General features: G+C 42.4%; 1 protein-coding gene across 1 annotated transcript in view; it reads left to right on the plus strand.

Annotated features, from left to right (window-relative positions):
- Nucleotides 1–912: 912 nt before the first annotated feature.
- Nucleotides 913–22,972, plus strand: part of trim62.1 (tripartite motif containing 62, tandem duplicate 1) — a 28,918-nt gene continuing 6,858 nt past the window's right edge. The window contains exons 1-4 of the mRNA XM_080025431.1: nucleotides 913–936; nucleotides 2,301–2,851; nucleotides 19,055–19,150; nucleotides 22,162–22,418. Of these exons, the coding sequence (XP_079881557.1) occupies nucleotides 2,444–2,851; nucleotides 19,055–19,150; nucleotides 22,162–22,418 (761 nt within the window). The 5' untranslated portion in view covers nucleotides 913–936; nucleotides 2,301–2,443. The remainder of the gene's footprint in view (nucleotides 937–2,300; nucleotides 2,852–19,054; nucleotides 19,151–22,161; nucleotides 22,419–22,972) is intronic.

Below are 22,972 nucleotides of genomic sequence, written 5' to 3' on the forward strand. Positions count from 1 at the left end.
ATAAAGTAATGGAAACATTCAAGTAATATATGTTAAATTAACATAAATGGTAGTTTACAATAGTTATAAACAAAAAATGGAGCATATATGATTTTAACTTGTGTCATAGGCTACATGACAACATGTCAAAAACAATATGTAGGCTACATTTCTTCCTGCACTTGCATACAGTTGTGGGACTCAAAAGAGGCAGATAAAACAAAAAGAACCAAGCCAAAAATACAGGCTACAAAACATACTAACCTGTGATTCTCATGTAATTCTTATAAGAAAGCCTCCATCAATTGGATGTACGACTGATGAGTTTATGGTTTAAACTTTAAAGGGCGTGTAGCGGATGTGTTTTTGTTCAGCACCTGTACCTGGGAGAACATTGTGTTTTCTGCGGACGCTCCCGCCACCTGCTGGTTGAAGGCGCACACTGCAGCCTTTTGGGAGCCCCTCACGTTCGCCTCTCACAAAACGTTTTAGTAAACCGTCCGTTTTGAAGGCGATTACTACACTTATTTTATTTCAAGTCGAACTGTTATCAACGTACACCCAGTTGTCCAGTCGGTTCATTTTGTATTTGTTTTGTTGTACTCAAGGTAGGCCTAGCTAAGCGGCGATGCTAACCGGGAGAATAAACGGGGGCGGAGGAAAGATTCCATCATTAGAGGGAGATTAACTTAATTTTAGACATTAAAACATAATTTTGAAATGCTTTTATCCACTAACCCGATTGCTAAAATTACTTGTTCGATACATCTACGTTAACATGTATTCATATTCGATTTTGCAACGCATTTATGGACGAACTGCAGCTATCTTGGAAATATTATATCTGATAAACCCCCTATCATTCAGTACAGTTGGTTGCGTCTGTTGCCGATGTGTGTTGCTCTCCTTCCTGAAAGACACTTTCATCGGAGCCGCTGAAGTCGCACCGTACCGCTGGTGAGTAGAGGCATCTTTTTTTAATCTATTCCTATCCACTCCTTCGAGTATGACTTGTCATGTTTAGACACTTATACGTCCAATTTGTTCCATAAGATTCTAATCATTTTAATTTGAAGCTTATTAAGTTAGTGTTTTGCCCCTTTTTTGTGTCACTTCCCCATCTCATCCTGCTGCTGTGGTCGGTGGTGTCGTGCCCCTGCTCGGTTATGTTTACAAATGCAGCCCGCAAACAAAGATAGAGTACGCAAATGAAATGGCATGTTTGCTCAGGTACGGCTCGCGTCTTGGCTCGACAGTTTGTGGTGAGGTTGTAAGAAGAAAAAAACTGAATTTGGGGAATTTGAAAAGGAAAGGCTTCTTCACACCGGGGAGGAAGAGGAAGACAGCAGCAGAGATAAGACTGCTGCAGGTGTTTCCCTGTTGGCTTGCTGTGTGGAGATCACCATATCGTTCACAATGAGAGGTGGAAGGGATGTAGCGAGGTCGGGAGGTATTTAGGAAAAAGCATCATCAATATTCAGGTGTTTACCCAGTTAAAGAGTCAGCTCAAACACGGCAACTAGTTTGCCTCTGCTATCTTGGGAAAGCGATATTAAAAGGCATAACAATTGAGTTGAATTGTATTGATAGGGGAAGTTAGAGCAGCCCACGACCTGTTGGCGACTCTGTCAGACTCAGAGATCATTATAACAGTGTGCAGCTTTTTAAGGTAATCAACTTGCTTTTAAAAAAGGTAGGCCTACTCAAGAGTAGCCTATTTATTCTTCTGATTATTTTCTCAAGCAGTTAATAGTTTGTTGTTTAAAATGTTAAAGTTGCAGAAAGATTCCAATTTGATGGTATTCGTGGTAGCCTTGTACTTTTGTTTGACTGACAGTCCAAAACTCAAAATATGTTCAATATACTTTCACCAATCGCAAATAAAAACAGGGAAAAGACTTTAGATCTCAGAGGCTGGATTTCCTATTGTTTATCACTTTTGCTTAAAAATGACAAATAATTAATACGTTTTCATGATGGCTACAGATTGCTTTTCCTGCCCATCGATTGAACAAATACTTGTTAAGACTCTACTTTCAGTACGAGTATAAATTCTATTGCAAATACTTTGCATCTATACAATTAAATCTAACCTTTCGATCTATTTCTTTCAAAACCCAAGCTTAGCTTAGCTTAATGTTACAGATGTGAACTACCACTAAGATTATAAATCAGTCTTTCATTGAAGGCTGTTTTGTTAATGTGTAACATAGGAATCTGCTCTAGTTAATGATTTATCTCTTATAAATGTATTGGACCATGAACTAAAGTGCATAGTAAAACATGACCAGCATTGTTGTTATTTTCCCTTGTTTCAACAGAGACATTAAAGGCTATACATCCCAGAATTCCAGAAGACATTATCCACTCCCACATGGCAGTGAAGTGGTCACTTTGAAGAAGATTAAACCCCAAGTATCCTCTCTTAGCTCTCTTAGATGCCGCTCAGCCTCCGTCTTTGCAAATGGCTTGTTGTCTGAAGGACGAGCTGCTCTGTTCCATCTGCCTCAGCATCTACCAGGACCCCGTCAGCTTCGGCTGTGAGCACTACTTCTGCCGCAAGTGTATCACCGAGCACTGGAGCCGGCAGGAGCCCCGCGGGCCCCGCGACTGCCCCGAGTGCCGGAGGACCTTCGCCGATCCGCTGCTCTCGCCCAGCCTCAAGTTGTCCAATATTGTGGAGCGCTACTCGGCCTTCCCCCTGGACGCCATCCTCAACGCCCAGAGGAGCTCGTACCCCTGCAAGGACCACGAGAAGGTCAAGCTCTTCTGCCTCACCGACAAGAGCCTGGTCTGCTTCTTCTGTGACGAGCCCGCGCTACACGAGCAGCACCAAGTCACCACTATCGACGAGGCGTACGAGGAGATACAGGTCAGGAGGAGCGCACACACACTCACTCACTCACACACACACACACACACACACACACACACACACACACACACACACACACACACACACACACACACACACACACAGAGACACAGACACATACACATACACACACATACACACACATACACACACAGACATGCTGACAGCTCATTAGCAGAGGGTGACACTTGACATTTTCTTAAATCCCATGAGCGCTCCGTGGTGCACTCATTTGCCCCGTAAGACACTGCCCAGACAGTTCAGCCTCAGGCCTCTCTACTGACACAGAGCAGCTCCACTCAAGCAGTTTGGGGATTTAGTACTCTCTGCTCATGAATACTGTGGGTACAGTATAGGTGCTGAGGAATGAAACATTTCTCATTTATTTATACAGTATACTTTAGAAATGAGAATAGGAATTTATACATAAGAATAAATGTTAAACCTTATTTTTTTTATATTGCCTACAATGGTTATATTTAATTACAAATTTCAATTCTGAAAATATTCGAAATAAAAAATGCAATAGCAATTAAAACACTGATATTTTTCGGATTCAGAATACTTTATTATCCCCCAAAGGGCAATTCACTTTTACAGTCTGAATACTAATATTCTGCATTTTTTTTTGTCTAAGTGTGTCATAGTAACTTGAGTATGTCTCAGTGGAGGGATTTGGTCTCTTCAAGTAAACAAGTGTAAGTGCACGAGCAGATGTAACAAGTTTGTTACAATAAGAAAGAAGTTTAGATCAAGAATACTTTTTATTGACAGTGACTATTGTATCTTCCTAATATTATGTCAACGTGTCAAACGTGTTTACACGGTCATGTTTTCCACATTAACAGAAATGGTTTAATGTTTGCATTCCTCTGTGTTTGGATAACTCCATTGCCACAAAGGCAAAAAATAACTGTGAAAACAAAGCTCCTAATCTTGTTCCTTCCTTGCTCCATGTATCTAAAGAAACACATTCCGGTCTCTTTTCACACAGTCTGTCCTAGTTCTGAAGTCTGCTGTTAGCGATGTAGACATTGAGATCCAGATGGTAACATTAAACAATTTGGTTTTCAAGTATCAAGCAGAACCCTCTGGTAAGAAACAGACCAAAGTGTTGGTGGCTAACACTCAGCTATGCCTTTTTGAAGGGTTTACACTCATTACCAATCCTCTTTCTTGTACGTCTGCATATTTTTGAATGATGATAGTCTTAGCCTTATTCATTGCACTGACCTCTTACACTTTTCTGAAAGTGAGTCTAATTTTGAGTTCATTTTGGTCTCACTGCCTTAAGATCAGTTAGCAAGGAGGCACTTTTGGTTTAGTGGACAGAGTGCCGTTGCTGACTGAGCCTAGCAGCAACACCTCCTTCTTGCAGCAGCAGCACAGGAGGACAGCACTGTCCACTGACGGAAACTATTGTCCACCAGCTGGACACTGTATGCTCTTGTTGAAAACACTGCGATAACCCAAACTCATAATGCAATCGGGTGTGAAAACCACTAAGTCAGTCATATTTGCATGTAGGAATGAGTGGTGAATCGAATGTTGTGTGTGTGTGTGAAAAGAAAGCAAAACAAGGAGCATGGTGAAAGCCTTCTAACCAGATAATAGGGTCGGGGTCATCACACAATATTAAGAAATTAACTTTGTTTGTGGGGGATGCTGTGAGCAAGCCAACTCCGTAGCCAATGTGACAGGTTTAGGATTTAGGAATAACTTAAAAGATGCTTGTGGCAATTTAAACAAAGTCAGGAAAGCACAGCTTTTAATTGACGCTCATAGGAAAATATTAACGAATATCCTGATAACAATCGGATTGTTAGCGTTTTATATTGCGTTTCACCATTAAACCATCTTATTTTGTCAACCTTCCCCACTATGTGAGGAGCAAATTAAGAATCCAAATATGACAGAAGTAAATTACATCGAAATCAATTAGTAGATTACATTCAAACAGAGCTTGAGCCCTCCCGTGTTCTGCATTGATTGTAATTAACAGTGCTCTAAACATAATCGCTTATTCCAATCAGACTCTGCACTGGAAGTCTGAGAAGGGTCAAAACCTAGTAATCTTGGAGCAAAAGTAATTAGGCCCAGCACAAGATGTTTCTCTTTTCTTGGACACCATCTTTTCCCTCGGCTTGGAGCTCTTTTCAAGACGCAGATCTGGCATTTTGTATTCTGGCAGGAGCTTTAGAGGCCTCCCAGATCTACTATACTGAAAGAGAGTACAAGTATACAGAGGCCCCCAACGGAAAACAACCATGGCCCATGATGAGCTTGGCATTCACCTCCTTTTTTTTTAGATCTACAAGTGGGGTTATTTGTTTTTCATGTGTGTTTTTCATCCTTACTAGATGAACACAGACATCCGAACCAGGCACATTTATGATCGCTAAGTACATTTTATTAGGAATGTGTCTTCACTCACTTGGAACTGTGACAGCTCATGTAAGCACCCTGCGATTATTAGTCAATGTACAAGTTTATTTATAGATTTATGGTTTTTCCTCTTTTCTTTCCAGTGAACAGTGAAAAACAAACAAATGTATGACGGCCTAAGCCAGCAGACACGATACTTCACTTTTAGCATGAGACTCAACAATGCTTAAGGAAAGTGTCATAACAACATGCCAGGATGTGTTTAAGTGCAGCAGCAAAGAGCTCCAGTGTTTTGACTATCCGGGCCAGAGGGGCACATGCAAGTCTTGCCAGCTTGGTGGCCTCTATTTGAAATGAAGCTTCAGAGTTTTGGTTGGGTGGGAAAGTTTGTGGATGAAGGGGGGAAAAGGATTTGGTAGGTCGAGAGCCAAAGCTTGGCCTTTTTGTGTTGAATTGTTTGAGACTTTGGCACATGGAATTTGGGATAAATAGCTTAAACTGTTTCTGCTTCTGTGTATAAATGTTGCCCTGCGCTCTGCTTTTGTGATACAACTCATCGTTTGTGTGCTTCTGCAGAAACGTTACTCCTCGCTCTGTAAAGTTCACAAACTGGAGGAAAATGTCTGTGAAGAGTCATGATTGTGCTCTCGGGATAAGAAAACATACTGATGTCTGAGTAATATTCTTCACCAATATTGTCCATTTTCCCATCAGTGTTTGCTTTTAGGTTACGTCATCCTCTCCTCACTTCATTTCCTGCTAGAGAATCAGGATGACTATGCCATGTCTTGCCATCGTTGTCAACCCGTCTATCCTCAGACAGCAGAACAAAGGCGATTAGTGTGTTTCACAATCGGCTACAAGGATGAAAAAATAAATAAATCAAATTTCAAACATCTACAACAAACAATCGGACTCTGACCAGCCCTGCAGTGAGCCAACGTGATGAAATCCAGAAACATAAAAACACTGTCTGTCGTCTTTGACACAGAACCGCATTGTTAGTTCTCAGGTCTTTTGCCAAATAGATCTGCTTCTGATTTCAACACATTTCAGTATTCAAGGCCTTTTGATTTGATATTCTCAATCTACATTCACAAAGGGTTCATATGGAAGACAAGCTGGTGTTATGTCACAGCACCACCACCCCCTTAACACTGTGTGGACACAGTTTGTTTGGCCGGCTGGTGTACTGACGAGGGCAGCCTTTGGTTGGTCTGTGGCAGGCTGTAATCTCCTTAGCCTGGCATGTCACTCTGCCGACCTGAGGTGGAGAGCTTTACCTCCTGCTGATTCACATCCTTTCCCCCCCTGTAAACACTAACAGCCCTGCGGTCAAATCTGCAATGCACTTACATATCCAGCGTCTGATCATTGCAGGGTGACTCGCACTCAAAACACAACACATGGTAAACATTTACACCACGTATAATTTGGTTGCTTTTGTACATTTCTCGTTCTGATAAGGAAGGGGGTTTTAATTCCACCAATCACATTTGACGGTATTTAACACAATTTTAAAATGTATTGTTCAAGTGTGGAAAGCAATCTAAAATGATCTCAATCGTCTTTAACTAACACACTAAACTGAACCACAATCAGCTCTCCAAGATCTCCAGATTCCTAAGCATTCTCATCAGTTTAATCTTCGTTTGTGCTTTATGTTCTGGGAAATTATGTTTATTTTATTTTAGCCAACGCGGTTAATAGCAATGAAATTACAGTTCCCTCCCTCAGTCATGCTGTACTTGGGAGCGATGGCACCATCTTACATAGAGGTTGGCTGGATCACTCATAGACTTTATAATGTCTATGGGATCACTGATTGGAGCTGGACGAAGCCATGCCTTTATTATCGCACCACTGTGGCCCAAAGTTGGCAGCAAACTTCGGCGGAGGCCACAGCAGCCACTGTGCCTTAATTGTGATGTCAGTGGACTATGTAGCAGGGGTTGTTCAAACTATTTCCGCTGTCCACTTGCCCTAGGGACGTATTTCCGCTCTAGTTGACAGCGGCGTAAGACCAAATAAGAAGGGAAATAGGCCTTCAGCCATTGGTTAGCCATGCATATTTGGGGTCTTACTTAACTTTGTTCCAGAGACTATAGATGATGTAGCAGCTGTGCAGTGCTATGCTGGTCTTAGTTGAACTAAAGCCCACGCAGCTGAAGAATGAAATTATTGGCATGGTGTTGAGTCACCCATGCACACATGTCACTCAAAGTGTCGAGATGCACCTGTATGCTGTCCTTGATTAATCCTGACTCTTATACCTAGTAATTCCTTCTTATCTGACCGCAGTCACGCTTGCTAATCTTGAAAAAGTATTAGCTTGATTCTCGCCTGCCTCACCGTGAGGCTCAGTTACTGTTGGTTGAAAAGGCAGAATGAACATGCCAGCCTTTTTGAGGGTTCTTGTGGTGGTTGTCTTTCACTCTCCGACTGTCTGTCAGAGCCCGGGCGATAGCTCTCTCTGAGCCTGCCGTCACCACGCATGGCCGTGCTGCTGCAGTAGTGAGTCAGGCAATTTCAAGGGCACCCACGGCTGCCATGTCCCCTGTGGCTCACCTCGGTCTGCTCTCCTTTCCTCTAGCAGCTCAATCTCTCTCTCTCTCTCTCTCTCTCTCTCTCTCTCTCTCTCTCTCTCTCTCTCTCTCTCTCTCTCTGTCATTCCCCCCTCCTGTGCTGTCTCAGTAATCTACTCCTTGTTTCAAAGGTATGCGCTTTATTAAATGCCACCGATCTTGTTTGGTAACGAATTAATGAATGAGGAAGCTAGTTCCCACGGCCACCCGCCCACCCCCCCCCCCCCCCCCCCCCCAAACAAATGAGTTGGTCCAGCTTGGCGGTCAGTCAGAGTGGTGTGGCAGAGAGAGGCTGCGTTCATGCGGAAATGCAGCCATGGGGAAAAGACAGAGCAGTCATGTTCCATTAGAGGAGAAGTGCTGGCATCATATCCTCATCCAGAGAGTGGCAGTAGCTGTTACTGCACTTATTACAACTTGCAGCGTGGCTCTGTCTGGACGCATGTTAGTCTTCAGCCCACACTGTTGCCAGATTAACAAACACACAGCTGCCGTGATTGGATAATGTCGAGCTAGTGCTACCTCAATCACACAGAACATTTTGTCTTGTTTAGAAGATTACTTTGGCTCACGCTAAAGTTAAGTGAGTCAGATGACGGCACATCTGTTGTGCATTAGAGATGTTTACATAGAGCTTCTGCACAGATGAGTCTGTTTTTTGCAATTTTGCCATATGTTTTCTAGTACATCTACAAAATTAATAATAATCAGCAGGAAACATGCAGGCGAACTAAGTTTTATAGCTACATACTGTACGTACAAAAGACCAAAGCCCAGTTTCCCAAAAGCATCTTAAGTCTAAGAATGTCTTAACATCCACTTAACTTATCTTAACAGCTATTTCCCAAAAACATTTAACATTTAACGTTAAAAAAAAATATTGACAAGCAGTTCAAAAGAATGTTAATCTGTTACTTCACTACACAGTAATATTTAACAACATTTAGCCTACACTATTTACCTTAATTTAAAGAGCACCTATTATGCTTTTTCAACTTTTATGGCCTATACACATTGTTATAATGAGTTACAGTCTTGTTTAACCATACTAAAGTGTCAAATAATGACTTGCATGCATTTAGACGTATTCCCTGCTGACCGTCTGTGGTGGCTGTGCAGAGCACTAAACACTAGGGACGCCGGTCGCGATTCACTTGTTCAAATTTCCGGGATTTATCTCCGTAGATCAATCCGGATTTTCCATGTATGGTGATGCTGCAACGTGCTCAGGCACGCTCCTGCCATGCCCCCACTTGCCTGCTCAAATCTGCCCGCGTGCCGCTGAAAGCCTTCCGTAAGGTGACCAATCACAACGGAATGGGGTTGGCAGGAGGGGGCAAGGGGGCGGAGAAGGACAAAGCCAGGTTTTGACAGAGAATGCTGAAAGCACCCAGATGAGAGGAAGAGTTTCTCGAAAATCAACATAGTTTTTTGTGCTGTGATTTGTGTCAGGTTGCTCTATAGGAGTCATTAATGAGAAATTAAGACCAGAAAAGTAGTATAATAGGAGATCTTTAACGCTTTGTGTATTAAATTAGTAAGTTAATTACGTTAAGTTGTTAACTTTTACTGAGTATTTTTGCAACAGAGAGTGTATTTGCTCAGCAACATTGTACATGATAAAACCTAAAAAAATGGGAACCTGTCAACAGGTGTGTTCTGCTGAAGTGTTATTATTTTTCTGTATCAGTGCACATACTCCCACAGATGACTCTATCCTGATGATGAGTTACTAATGAATGCATTGTACCCGCTGTATGACATCAGCAGTCGGACATTGATCCATCTTCCAGTTCCACCATCAGGTTATGGGATTGGCGTATGTGCTGTAACCGCTCATGTAGGATGGAGAGGAGAGATCTACTGGCCATCCCATTGAATGAAAGGGGAAGTGCTGTCCTTTTAAAGTTTTTCAGCTTAAAGTGAGGCTTAATGCTCAGCTCAGGGCCCCCATAATGCGAGGCTGATCAGCAGGGAGAGCAGTGTAAACACCAGTGACACTGCTGTAAAGATTTCATTAAATGAAAGGCCGTGAAAGATTCTGCTTAACTGGTCACTTTTTTCTCTGACTCCCTGAGAGGTAGAATAGCATTTTGTAGGTGAGTTTGGGCCAGATACTATTTTTGATATTTGGGTGGACGAGAACCGCTGCATTCATGAGACTCTGAGCCTTGGTTTGATTAGCTGGGGGAATTAAGACAGATTACCAGGCCATTGTTCTCGGGGGGGTCCAGGCCGACCCGGACAGGGCTGTAATCTCATATAATGCCCGTGTGTCCGTTTGCTGCAGATTATTTAATTACTGCTGATGGAAGTCCTCTTTCAGCTTGCAGTCAGTCAGTCCCAGATCTCAACCCCCTTCCCTTAGCTAACCAGTCACTGGGGGGAGAAGGACCCGGAAGATGTTTTGCATGTTAAGTGCCTCTTATATTTCTTAATGACAAACTGTCGAGCCGTATCTCCATTTAACCACACTGCACCTGTTAGTTCTCCCCAAAGTCCAGGTGCATAGGGAAAGGAGGTGATTGATGTGCAGTGCATGCTGGGACAGCTCTCACATGCTCAATCTCGTTCTAGTGATCACTGTGGGATCCGGCAAAACATTTGTGTAACTATCAGTTGAGAGGTGTAAAAAAACAAAAACACAAAAAACAAAACTCTGCTTATCAGTTTTAGTGATTGTGGGATGGAATACAACCCATTAAATTGAATTAATGTTTTTCATGACTGCCCTGGTATATATAATAATTGATATCCTCATTAAGCCATTTTAAACACTATAACTCAATGCACGGCCAGGCAAAGTCAAGTTTCTCCGGCCAGGTATTCGCAGAGCTTGTTTGTTTCCCATAATGCAATTGGCATGCTTCTGGGGTCAGGCTAATCAGTGGGGAGCAGCCAGCTGTACTGGTTCCTCTGCTCATCACTGCTCTGTGTGCACATTAACAGAGGTTTCCTGCTCCTGCAGCTGTTATGTTCCACTGTGACTTACGATAACCGGGGCTGTTAAGCAAGTGAGTGTTCGCCAAGCATTAAAAGCGTAAGCTGTTACATAGTTTAAAGGGCTGTGAAAGGTGTTGCCGCCTGGCGTTTCTCTGTCTTTTTTTTTAAAGGCTGTTTTAAAGAGACACATACTGTATGTGTTTGGGAATGTCTGCTTGATTGAGTCATCTCTTAGAAATCTTGAACTTTTATCCACAGTAACTTGAAATACTTAACAAGCAACAACTGGACTTTTTGAAAAACAGATTTCTGAAGGCATTAATCTGAAAGGGTGCGAGGAGCAACTGAAATTTAGAAATGACCTGAGCCTAATTTGGGGGCTCCGTGGTGCTAGAGTTAAGAAAAAAACTGTCTGCCGTCTCTAACCCACTTTCATTTCAAATGTCAATCGTGGTGATAAAAAAATAGAGGTCATGTTGTAAGGCATATCGTATTGATTTGCTGATCCAGGTTTCTGCTACGCCGGGGACACACTGGACACAGAAGAGCCTGGTAGCGCAGGCAGACCTGACCTGATAAGAAAACAACAATATAAAACTGGATAAACAATCAAGCACGTTATTAAGGTTTGAATGTGTTAATTGAGGCAGGGAAATAAAGCAGGGGCTCTCCTCCAACTCACACTGGGAAAGAACAAGGCGCCATGGGTGTGGACATACATCCACAGTTGTTAGATAACTTCATGAGGATGTTACTAACACATGGGTCGACTAGCGCAAATTCACTCCCAGTGTGGGCAACCAAATGATTGTTAGGGTGCTTTTGCATCAAGTCTGCCTGGCAGTTTTCTTGATTAACAAGTTGCCTGTGTCACACTCTCAAATCACAATCCCATTCAGTTTTTGACAAAAGAAAAATCAAAATAAGAGCTATAATCATGTATTCAGCTTTGTTACATCGTATATGTGATCACAGAGAGTAGGATGAGATTCAAGAAGAGGTTACTGAGCCCAGTAAGGGACCTGGCTTTTTGTGCTCCTCTTCTTACCAAACCTTGAAGAGTAGGTGATAAAGAAGTTATGCTTAAATTACTTCATATTTCTGTGTCTTTTATAGTAAAACGGACTATCAAACTTTTCTTTACTTTAGCAGATATACATTCAGCTGAGACTCAGAACTGGAATAGAAATCCCTTTTTTAGTGTTCCCGAGAACCCAGAGAAAGCGATCCACAATGGGAAAATTGCATTAAGTGAAACGGACACTAGCTTTAAGAAAGGCAATGACTTTGGTGTATCGCTTAATAATTTATTATGCATTCTTAATTTTCTGTTTGCACAGCACATAATACTTCTTGTACATGGCCTTGTTTTCCCTCTAATTAGGGCTAAAACAAAGATGCTCTGTTCTTGAGTAAAGTTTAGGAAGCTCGATGAAGACCTGCGTAGGTCGAAATTTGTCATTACAGACAAGACATGCATTAACTGCAGACAGTGGCTCTGTGCTCAATTGGAGCATGAAATATGTTTTTTTTAATGATGATCCAGGCTATAATATGTAGATGATGATAAAACATCAAGGGGTTTAACAACATGCAGATCAGGCTGAAGGCTATACTTAAAATTCATGGCACTGTATTCACGGTGTCTGTTATTTTACCATTGGACTTGCCACATACATTTCCAAATATTGATGTCAGGGGGACTCGGTGAAAGAACAGCAGAGCCACACTGTATTTGGTCAGATAGAGCTGAAGGCGGGCTGCAGCAATCACGCCTGTGATGACGAGATGAAGTGGAAGCAAACAAATCTGTTTGTTATCCCTGCCGTGTCCCTTCCGTGCCGTGCTGGCTGGCTGGCATGCAACCACATTATGTTTTTTTTTCACAAGATGATTTATGCGCCTGACACATACTACATGGCTTCATATTAACAACATGCTGACTAGTAATGGTTTCACTAATCCTAAGAGGCTTTTTAAAAACATTTCTAAAAGATGACACAAGCTTGTATTTGGTTATAGGGAAAATCTGCTGTTTATAGTGGAACCATATCCAAGGGTCATTTTCAGAGCCGTGTTTACCCAGTGTGACCACAGAGGGAAGTTGCTCTGCAGCAGGAAAGGGATAAAGCTGTTTTTTCAGAGCTGTGATGTGTTATGCCTGCATTAGACTTTTGTGTCTGTGTTGCCAGATGGAGGTTCCAAATATAGCTGTTTCAAATCAGTCCGGCTGTTGACCTTTTTATTCTTTTTTTCTTTAGTCTAAGCAGCATGTCTCTGGACCGTGGGAAGGAAACCCACACTGGCATGGAGAGAACATCAACACCTAGAGTGTCATTTTTATGATATAAGTTTCGCCCTATCCATGACATTTACCAACACTCTTTTTTTGAAGTAATCTCTTCGTAATCCTCCGCTGTTTAAAAACTGATTTTGTTGGACTCCTCTTTGTCCTGCTGTTACAACAGACATTTCTGATAACTCCCAGTGACTCCCTTGACCCATCCATGACCTCCCCTATGCTGTCGAGCCCTGACCATTTAACCCCAGGACGGTCTGGGTATCAGATATTAGCATTGGATTAGATATTTATGTAGACACACAACATAATGATGTGTCAGGCTGGATTCTTAGGAATAATTAGTTTTTATTACATTTTGATTCCTAACTTCATTAACAGAAAACCCAGGTTTTTACTTCAACTCTCTAAATAAAAAAAATAATTCCAAATAAATTAAGTTTGAACAAGTTTTACTAACGAAAGCTTTCTTTATAAAATAAACACAGTCGTTGATGATTCATAGGAGAAGCGACTGCTTTGTTTTGGGATTTTTTTTCTGCCTGAAGGAAGTACATTTTTTGCATGTTAATGTGTCTTTTTCATCATTCACCTGTTAAGATGATGTATAGCCCTCTGCCTCTCCAAGATTAGCATCCTGCTTTTGGCAAGGTTGATTGATGGCTCTTCAGAAGATGGGTTGAAACTTGTATTATTATATTCAGAAATTACATATTTGGGCCCCAAAGCATTAACACGGCCTGTCAGTCGAAAATATATATTTCCAACAGCAGCTGTGTTTGTATCTGGAACTGCTTATTTGAAAAAGCCCTGTAGAAGGTGGATCTGCTCAGGAGAAGATGAGCTAGCAGTAGCCTTAGGTCTGACGGTGAAGCACTGAGCGACTTCTGTCAAAGCTGGAGACTAGTTACAAGCAGCAGGCTTCGCTCTTATCGCTCTGCACTTCTCACATTTCCACTCAAGTGCCAAAGACAACCCCACCTGTTCCCTCTTAAATGGCTTGTCCTGCACTGTGTAGATTATCAAACTAAACATTGATGGCTCTGAGTTCCTGTTTGTCTTTGCTGTCCTGGTAATGCTAAACACTTTGTTCCTCTCTACTCCCTCTGTTTAAAGTGTGGTCTCTGTAGAGTTCAGCACTTTATTTTAAGGATAAAACTATGAAAACTGACGGGCAGTGTTGGAATTTTTCTTTTTTCTAAAGCTTTAGTTTTAATGCATTTGCATATACTCAGTGTGCCCTTCCTCACTCCAGGAAGTGGAGCAGCAGCCTCTGAGCATTCATCATTTACATGACATGGCCTATATTCAGAGGACTGGAGGCGGCTGCCAGCATCGGCGCTTTCAACCATTTCCACTGCTCTCCTGTATAGAATACAACATTACGGAGGGTGCTACGTCATTTGTGATCTGATGCTCTGGTCCGGATTCAGTCACACAGACATGTTCTTGTAAATATTCCTGTCACATACTGGAAAATTGGGCTCATTTTCAGTGCACAAGTTTGCAGAGCAAGAATCAACAAAAACAGAGTACACACTGATTCACCAATCTTGCCATTATGTTTTCTACACACAAAAAGTTACGTTTTCACAGTAAACCGAGCAGTCGAAAATCAAATCGATGAAAAAAAATAAAAATAAAATGATAGTCGCAGCCTAACATTTTTAATATATTCCTATCTACAAATTGTCACTAAGCAAGACCTCAATGAGTGGACTTTTCAGGAGGTCTAGTGTATGAGGGAAAACCCCATTATTTCATATCTCCTATAGGTCCAGAACTAAACTTTATAAGCTACACATCAGCCTGTCCTGAGCAGTTGATCCACGCATGGTACTATACACACTGGTCTTGTCTCAGGCTGCCTCTGTCTCAATAGGACAGACTTTGAAGGCCAATAGCCTGTCTCCGTCCTGCAGCTTTCTGTGCCAGTCCTGCACAGTCAGCTCAGCTGGCCTCAGCCTGATCTACTGGCTGGGCTCAGGCTGTAGGGATGCTCTGGTCCCCCTGGAGAGGCTGCAGGCTCTGCTGATGCTAGAGGAAACAAGGCTCAGCGATGCAAGGCGCAGCTTGAGCTCAATGTGATGTCTTGGAACAAATACACACCAGAGTTCGCAGCCTGAGACAGCGTTTTTGTAGTTTTGCCTTTTTGTTTCTTTGACAAGTTTTTGCTTTGGTTGCTGCCCAGGGGGCTAGAGCAGGGAAGGAGGGGTCGGTCGTCACACCAGACGGGACAGGTGAATTTTTTTTTTCTGATTGGCCGACACAGTTTATTATATCTGTGCACTCAGCTCAAATAAATCTATCTATCTTTGCTGCCTTATCCATGAGAAGCATGACTTGTTTGACGTTTAAAGAATTTGCTTAAAGGTGTGTTCCTAAGCTCACTGGTCGGCCGTTTGCACTGAGTAGTATTCATTGTGATAATGTGTCAAATATGAGTGATATATTATTTTGAAAACCTTGCTCCTGAGGTCACAAAGATCATAGTTAGGCCATTATTTCCGTGGTTGTGACATCAGTAGCCGTTCTTTCACTGCTGCCTGTGTCAGTGTCTTCAGGCCACACACGGTTTGGCAGTGAGTGCTGTGAAAGGGTCCTCGCACTGTCTGGACAGGACCACGCACAGGCTAGTCACTCGTCGCAGTGATTCATCGGGACAACCTATTTTTAATATTATTGCTCGTACAGATTTCCTGTTACAGCTTCAGCTTTCCTCCTTATACTCAGGCTGCTTCTGTGCGCTCTCGGATCGTCTGCTCGCGGATTTCTGCTCAGCTTGGATTTTTTTTGGGAGCGTCCCGTTCAGTTAACCCTGTTAATTCATCCCCCGCCCCAGCATCCCCTTCTTGACTCAGGAGTGAGAGACCGTTGAAGTCCTTGCCAGCATAATGTATGGAAAAATAAAACAATATCACCAAGGAGCAGACTGAGTGTGAGGAGAAGAGCTGAAGCTGGAACCAGGAACCAGGAGAGAGGGGCAATTTGAGTGTCAGGGAAGAATTACAAAATCTAAATTAAATTATTAAAAAGAAACAAAACTATACTCCAGCAGAGTGTGATGACACTAAACCAAACAGGTTCGGTGTGAAAGCACCCTTTACTGTGCTCTGTCCACAGATACTCCATGGTGAGGAAAAATTGTGGGGTATTAAAAATGGGAGTTATCGTGTGTCTGTACGATAGCCATGAACTCGCAACGTGTTGTGTTGCCCCTGTGACTCTGTAACCTATGTTTTGGATGACATATTTCAGACCCCTTCGATGTTAAATCAGAACTAGCCATAAAGCACACTGGCCGACTGTAACTGAAGTCTGTTTACTGCTTTGTTATTGGCTGTCGTCCTATTTACCCATAATTACACCCTCGGCTCGCTGAAGGTTATACCAAACTGTCCTTGTGAAAATCACTCGCTGTACACTTGAGTTATTGCGGGCTGTGCTGCGGTTTGCGTGGTTTGCGAGTTTCTACTGTGATTATACCTGGAAGTAGTGTATGGGCTCGGCTCTCTGCATGTCTTTCAGTAAGGACATGGGTTGCAAGTTTCCCCTGTCATCAGTGCATAAAAATGCAATCACTGGAAGCTGGTCTTGTCTGTGTGTCGGAGCAAGTTTTCTCCACCCATTAGGCTTTTCATTATTCACCTGCATGTTGTTCTGTTCACCTCTTCCACGATGCCAGCATACTGCAGCCGATGACGCTTTTTAAAGTTTGAGGGATTTAAGGCACCCCATGCACATTTCAGGAAGAAACATGCACTGACACTGTAATGGTCTTATAACATTTATTTATTTGCTTGTAAATATTTTGCGGCGTGACATGGGAGGAAGAGGGAGAAGGGACTGAGACGGGATGAAATGAGTTTTATGGGGAAAATGTCACGTCAGACTTGTGTTGGCCAGAGAGAGAGAGAGAGAGAGAGAGATAGAGAGACCTTCCTGTCAGTCACTGCCTATACCGCCATTCATTTTTATTTATTTTTTCACATAAGTTTGCTCGCCATATCGTCATTGCACACATTTCCTCTGTAGATAACAGTTACATCGCATCCAAATTCAGATATAATTACTCGCCCATGTGCAGAAATGGACACACTCTATGGCTGTGGCTTTTTCTCTTGTTTCTGCTAGAATAGTCATCACCGGGAGTCTCCATCTGCACGATACTCAAAGGATGTTTTTCTGCTTCCAGGAAGATTATACAGGATTATGCGATTGCATGTTATGGAGGAGGTTTAGGATCCTGAAGTGTGTAAAGATGATTTTACCAAGGATCATTTTATTGCTCTTTCTAAACAGCGGCTTTGCCTGCTTAAATTCAGCCTAAGTACGGTACCATTCTCCAGTGTATTTAGCTTTAGCGAACAGTACTAGTCAGTAACGGGAACAGAGTGGATATATGCAGTCACATACTACTGTACACACCGTAGTGAAGGGGAAGAGAAATGTTGTGTATCAAATGAAACCTCCCGCGGATGATTGTGTTGGGTTCATGTTGACACGTCCATCAAATGGGTGTGCAGTAATTAAAGTTGCCCTTTTTTTGTGTAGTCAATGAGATGACTGCAGCCGGAGAGCAGAGGAACATGTTCTCTGCCAGTCTGTCATTGTCGGCCCCTTCTCCGTATGTGGGAGCAACCTTTGACCTGCTGCAGACAGGCGCATAGCCGTGAGGTGGAGAGAGCCTGCTGTGCCTGCCGCACTCCTATCATTAGCATGGACAGCCACGCTCCCCCTCTGCACCAGCCATTGTTTTTCCACAGTTTCTGTCCTTGAAAAAAAAAAGATGCGTCATCTTCAACAGCACACATTTGCCCCGTTTTTTTCAACAATAAAAAAAAAAGTTCTACTTGGCAGTTAAATAACAAGATGAAGAAATGTCTAATAACATCACACATTGCATGTCTTGTTTTATTCTTCTCTGCTGGTGCTTTAAAAAAAATCCTTTTGTAGACTAGATTTTGTAGACTATAAACTATTATATATTTTTCCTCTCAGTGGAGATCTGTTCTGGCATTTATAAAAGCAGGAGCTGAGTGGTGGTTGTTTTCTTGGCCCCGCTAAGCTGACGGTTCCATTTGGTGGCCTTCTTGCTGCAGTTGGGTGTTCAGGGGAGGCGAAAATGTGTGGATGACAGGGAAGGTGACACACGGGTTAGAGGAGCAAAGAGACCAACAGGAGGGGGATGCTTAATGGAGGGTTTGTCCAATGCACGGTTTTGGTTTATTTAGCGGTGTTGTGTTTAGTTGTTTGTACATTAGGCTCATTAATGAGCAGCGATACATACTGTTTAGATGGTTACCAGAATGCTATTATATGATTTCAGTCTTAAGGTTTAATAGTCTGCCAACTCATTAGTCGAAGCCTTTTTTGCCAAAATTTGTCAACATACAACATAATATGGTAAACTAAGGCCATCGTTTTAACGTGTGTGTGTGTGGGTGGGTGCTATCATGGTTCATGGTAGCAAGTCTGGTCAGATTTTGTGATTTGCACAACTATTCTTCAATGCACAGTGTTCTATCACCCAGGCCATTTGTGACAGCACTGTCCCTACCAGCTCTTTCCTGCCTTGGGGAGACTTGGAGGTGGCTGTGTGTCTGACTGGAGATGAGACCCAGTTTTTCTCAGACACAGCTCAACATCTCCAGAGACTTAATTTGATCTCTTTCATATCTCGCTCTCTCTATCTGCCTCGCTTGTTTTGAAACTGAGGCTTAAATCTTATCTGCTTTGTGCCGGAGCAAAGAAAGCTGTGTAACATTAGTAAAACGGTTTCAAATTAATAGAATAGAATTAAAACTTTCAAAGACATGTCTGCAAATATATTGTCATCAGTAGAATGCAACTGGCAAAGAAGAAGTCAGGAAGGAGTGTAATAAAGCATTTAATGTAATCCTCCTAATATATTCATTGCTTCGTTAAAAGGAGTCCACTGTTACTTGCAGTAACTGGTTACTGAGCTGTTTGTTTGTTGTGTTGCAGAGGGAGATGAAGGAGCAGCTGGCCACCCTGCAGGACAGTGAGAAGGGACACACGGAGGCCCTGCAGCTCCTGCAAAGACAACTGACTGAGACCAAGGTAGTAGCTGAATACAGCTGCAACTACAAAACATATTTTGATATATTTATAAAGAAAATAAAAAAAAGAGGAAGAGATTCACAGAGCATGAGGTGAATTCATGCTTTATTCCACGAAAAGTGCAATAGAATTAATTTTACAATGAACAAAAAATTATTTGGCTTTTAAAAAAAAAAGATCTGGATAAGTGGTTCACAATCGATCAATTAATTGATTCAGCACTACTTGTCACTCAGGACTAGGGTGATAAATCAAGAACCAGATCAACCAAATTATCTACAAATATTTTGATAAATTGTCATTAATTTTTCAACAATCTTTGTTAGAGCTTCAACAACTATCCAAAAATCCTCTTTTTACTGTCATATCATATTTAAAAATGAACAAATATTCACATTTTGAGGAAACGGATGTTTTTTAAAACTATCGGTCCATTATAAAATTTATTTTATCTTTCAATACACTTATCATTTAATCGACTTATAATTTTAGCTTTAATCTTTGGGATCTGGTCTATAACTGCTACAGATGCAGCAGTAATACAGCAGTAATAGAGGCTGAGTAAAACAAGTTCTTAAAGGTCAGGAAATAAAGGACGGGTCTGTTTAACTTGTGCAGTCATTCGGTCACTGATTATCCATCTTTTTTCCAAACTGCTTAGGATTGACAGTTGCTTTCTAATGCATAAATTGTCTTATTGAGCGGCTGTTTAATCCCAACAGTTTGTTTTAATTTAATCAGCAAACCATGAGCATACACTAAATATGTCAGTCCCTCCGACCACCCCCCTCTATCTTACTCACGCACACCCACACACAAAAACACACACCACACACACATCTCTTCCCTGTGGAGACATTGCAGCTATTGACCAGAGAAAAGTCTCTGGCTGAGACGGAGTCATAGCCGTCATCGTTATCTGTCATTCAGGGAGCACATTCTCCTTTCTCCTGTTTTTGTACCTGCTGTGCCATGTCACCGCATCGCTCATCTTTCTGCACTGCGGGGACACTCCGCTGCCAAGCCGAGCCAGGTCCTGTCCATCCACTCACTTGGCTTGACTGCTGGACGTGGGCCTCTCTGGAAAGGAGCTGATCTCATTAGATTTCATTTGCACTAAGTGCTCTGCCTGGAAGAGAGAGGGCCACAGTGACTTCATTGTTCTTTGATGCGTTCTTGTAGCTGACAACGAAATGTGAGATTGCCTGAAGCAATGTTTTTGTTGTTGAAAGAGTTAATCTCAGGCTCAGGTAGGATGATTGAAACAACAAAAGTGAAAATCAGTGTAGCAGAACCAGAGAAATTGTCATCTTAATCCCACACTTTCTTCTTGCTTGGCAAAACCTGGCCACCTACTACATTACCCACAATGCAACTTCACCGTTCGGTTGTAGAGTCAGGTGTGTTATGCTAGTAGCTTCTAATGTAGCCTCAAACAGAGATGAGGATCGGGCCACAGACGTCTGGTAACCTCTTTCTGACGACCCCAGAATATGTATTTATTTTCAAACCTGTTCATTCCCAAATAGATTCCGATTTAAGTGACATCGTTTGAGAGCATTAATCAGACTTTTTTGCAGCTGCCTCTTCAGCCACAAAAGGCTTTCAAAAACTTTTATGTGCGGTAGTAACTCCTCAAGACCCGTAAACAGACTTTGATGTGTAAATATCCGTGGAATTTCTCCTTTTTTAATGTGGCATTTCAGCTCTTGAGAAGAAATCTTTACAGCATCCCGGCTCTCATTTCCACTGGATGCACCAGCCTTGCTCCCCAATATGAGTCTGTGTCTGTGTTTTGAAGGATAGACATTGTGTCTCCTGTCTCCAAGTGCTGCAGACACCCTCTCCGTGCCATCACAGCCTGCTGGGCCAAAGCAGCAGACACGTCACCGAAAAGACTGATAGGTGGGCTCCCGCAGTCCTCCTCAACCTCCTCCTACATGCCGTCAGTTTTCAATTCTTAACTAGGTAGGAGGGCTGGGAAACTGCCCACCTTTTTAATGTCATAGCTCTTGTGCTTGTAGAGAAATAGTCATTTGAATTAGATTCCCAGAGTGAGAATACCTGAAAAGAACAGGAGGATCAGGCCTGCTGCACAGTTAAAACCTGGCATCACAGTTCCTGAATCCAGCTCCTCTTGGAAAGATCAGAGGAAGGGTTGGAGTTCCCAACAGAGAAAAATAAACAAGTGTGAAATTATTTTAGATAATTCAGATTTATTTTGCTTTGTTTCCGTCTGCATTCATTCCCCTCTTGTTCTGAGCTGCTATTTTTGTGAGCAGATGCGCTTATATGCACTTTTTCACTGTCTAATGATGACTGTAAAGGACAGGCTCGGGAACATTTATCAAGGTGTGAATGAAGTCCAGTCTTTGCTCTCCTCAGAGGCTTCAAATATAATGCTCTCGCTGGCTTCTCACTGTGCGGGGTTATCTATTTTTTTTTGCTGGGTTTTCACATCTCACTCCTTTGTTCTGTGTCTCTGACACTGAGATGATTCATTTTCATTGAGGCGCAGCTTCCCATATTTCCCTTTTGAGCTACAAATCAGTTTCCTCCGCTCTTCAGCCCTCAGTCTTTCTATCTCCTGAAAACACAGTTCTGTCTGTAAAAGCTCAAGCGTTGTCTTCCAGCCGTCATAGCACGTCATTAGTTACCACTTCTTGGTCAAAATTGGATTCCTTCTGTTACAGTGTACTCTTTGATTGTTCCTCTCCTCACAAAAACAGCGCGAAAGCTACTTTTGTGGAAGATTGTGCACACTCTGTCCCGAGAGAGCCACTTTAAAACAAATACATGACCCAGCTGAATCAATGAACGATTGTTAATGTAATATTAACACAATTTTGAGCACTTTGTGTGGGCCCTTGAATAATTGTGGCTGAAACACTCCGAACAAATCCAGCTCACTACAGCACAAAGTCTATTTCACAGTCCTGTAATAGCAGTTATTAATAATAGCCCAAGCTGAGGGTGATATGGTGTTTGCCTTTATGCCTCTTTTCTTTCAGTCCTCAGCCAAGAGTCTGCGCGCCACCATCGGCGATGCGTTCGAGCGCCTTCACCGTTTCTTGCGCGAGCGTCAGAAGAGCATGCTGGAGGAGCTGGAGATGGACACGGCCCGCAAGCTGGCCGACATCGAGCACAAGATCCAGCGCTACAGCCAGCAGCTGCGCGACGTCAAGGAGGGCATCCAGATCCTGCAAGAGCGCCTGAACGAGACCGGACGACACGACTTCCTGGAAGGAGTAGCCGTCACATCGGAGAGGTACTTCACCTTCTTTTTTTTTTTGCTAAAGCCGTCCCAGTATCATCACTGAGGTCCAAAAAGAATAATAAGTAAATGTGGTTGTATTGTAAACACATTTTCTTCTAAGGTGGAGTCAACGATTCGAGGGCCCATTGTAGCTGCAACATACCCGTTACAGAGCCTAAACTGTGTATTAAATCTGCATTTATTTTATTTTGTTGCACACAGTATGGACAGGTAGCACTGTCATTATGAGATTTTCACTTATTATGACAAAAAGGGATTTTGACAACAAGGATTCTCCAGAATGGCTGACTACACCTTTTTTTAAGAAGGATCAGGTATAAACACTTTATCAAACTGTAAAATATTTGCAGTTAAAGTTGTTAGAGTGATACTACCTTAAAGCATGCCAACATGTGTGTTCTGCTGGTGCTAACCGTAAAGTTGCTTCACTTCGGGAGAAAGTACAGATTTTAGCAACAGAATCTACTAATCCCTGAACAGATGGTGTATTAGGCCTGAAATAAACCAGCTGTACGGTTTAATCTGGGAGGGGCACTTGAGGACGA

The sequence above is a fragment of the Ammodytes marinus genome (assembly GCF_949987685.1).
Source record: "Ammodytes marinus genome assembly, chromosome: 4".
NCBI classification, from domain to species: domain Eukaryota; kingdom Metazoa; phylum Chordata; class Actinopteri; order Uranoscopiformes; family Ammodytidae; genus Ammodytes; species Ammodytes marinus.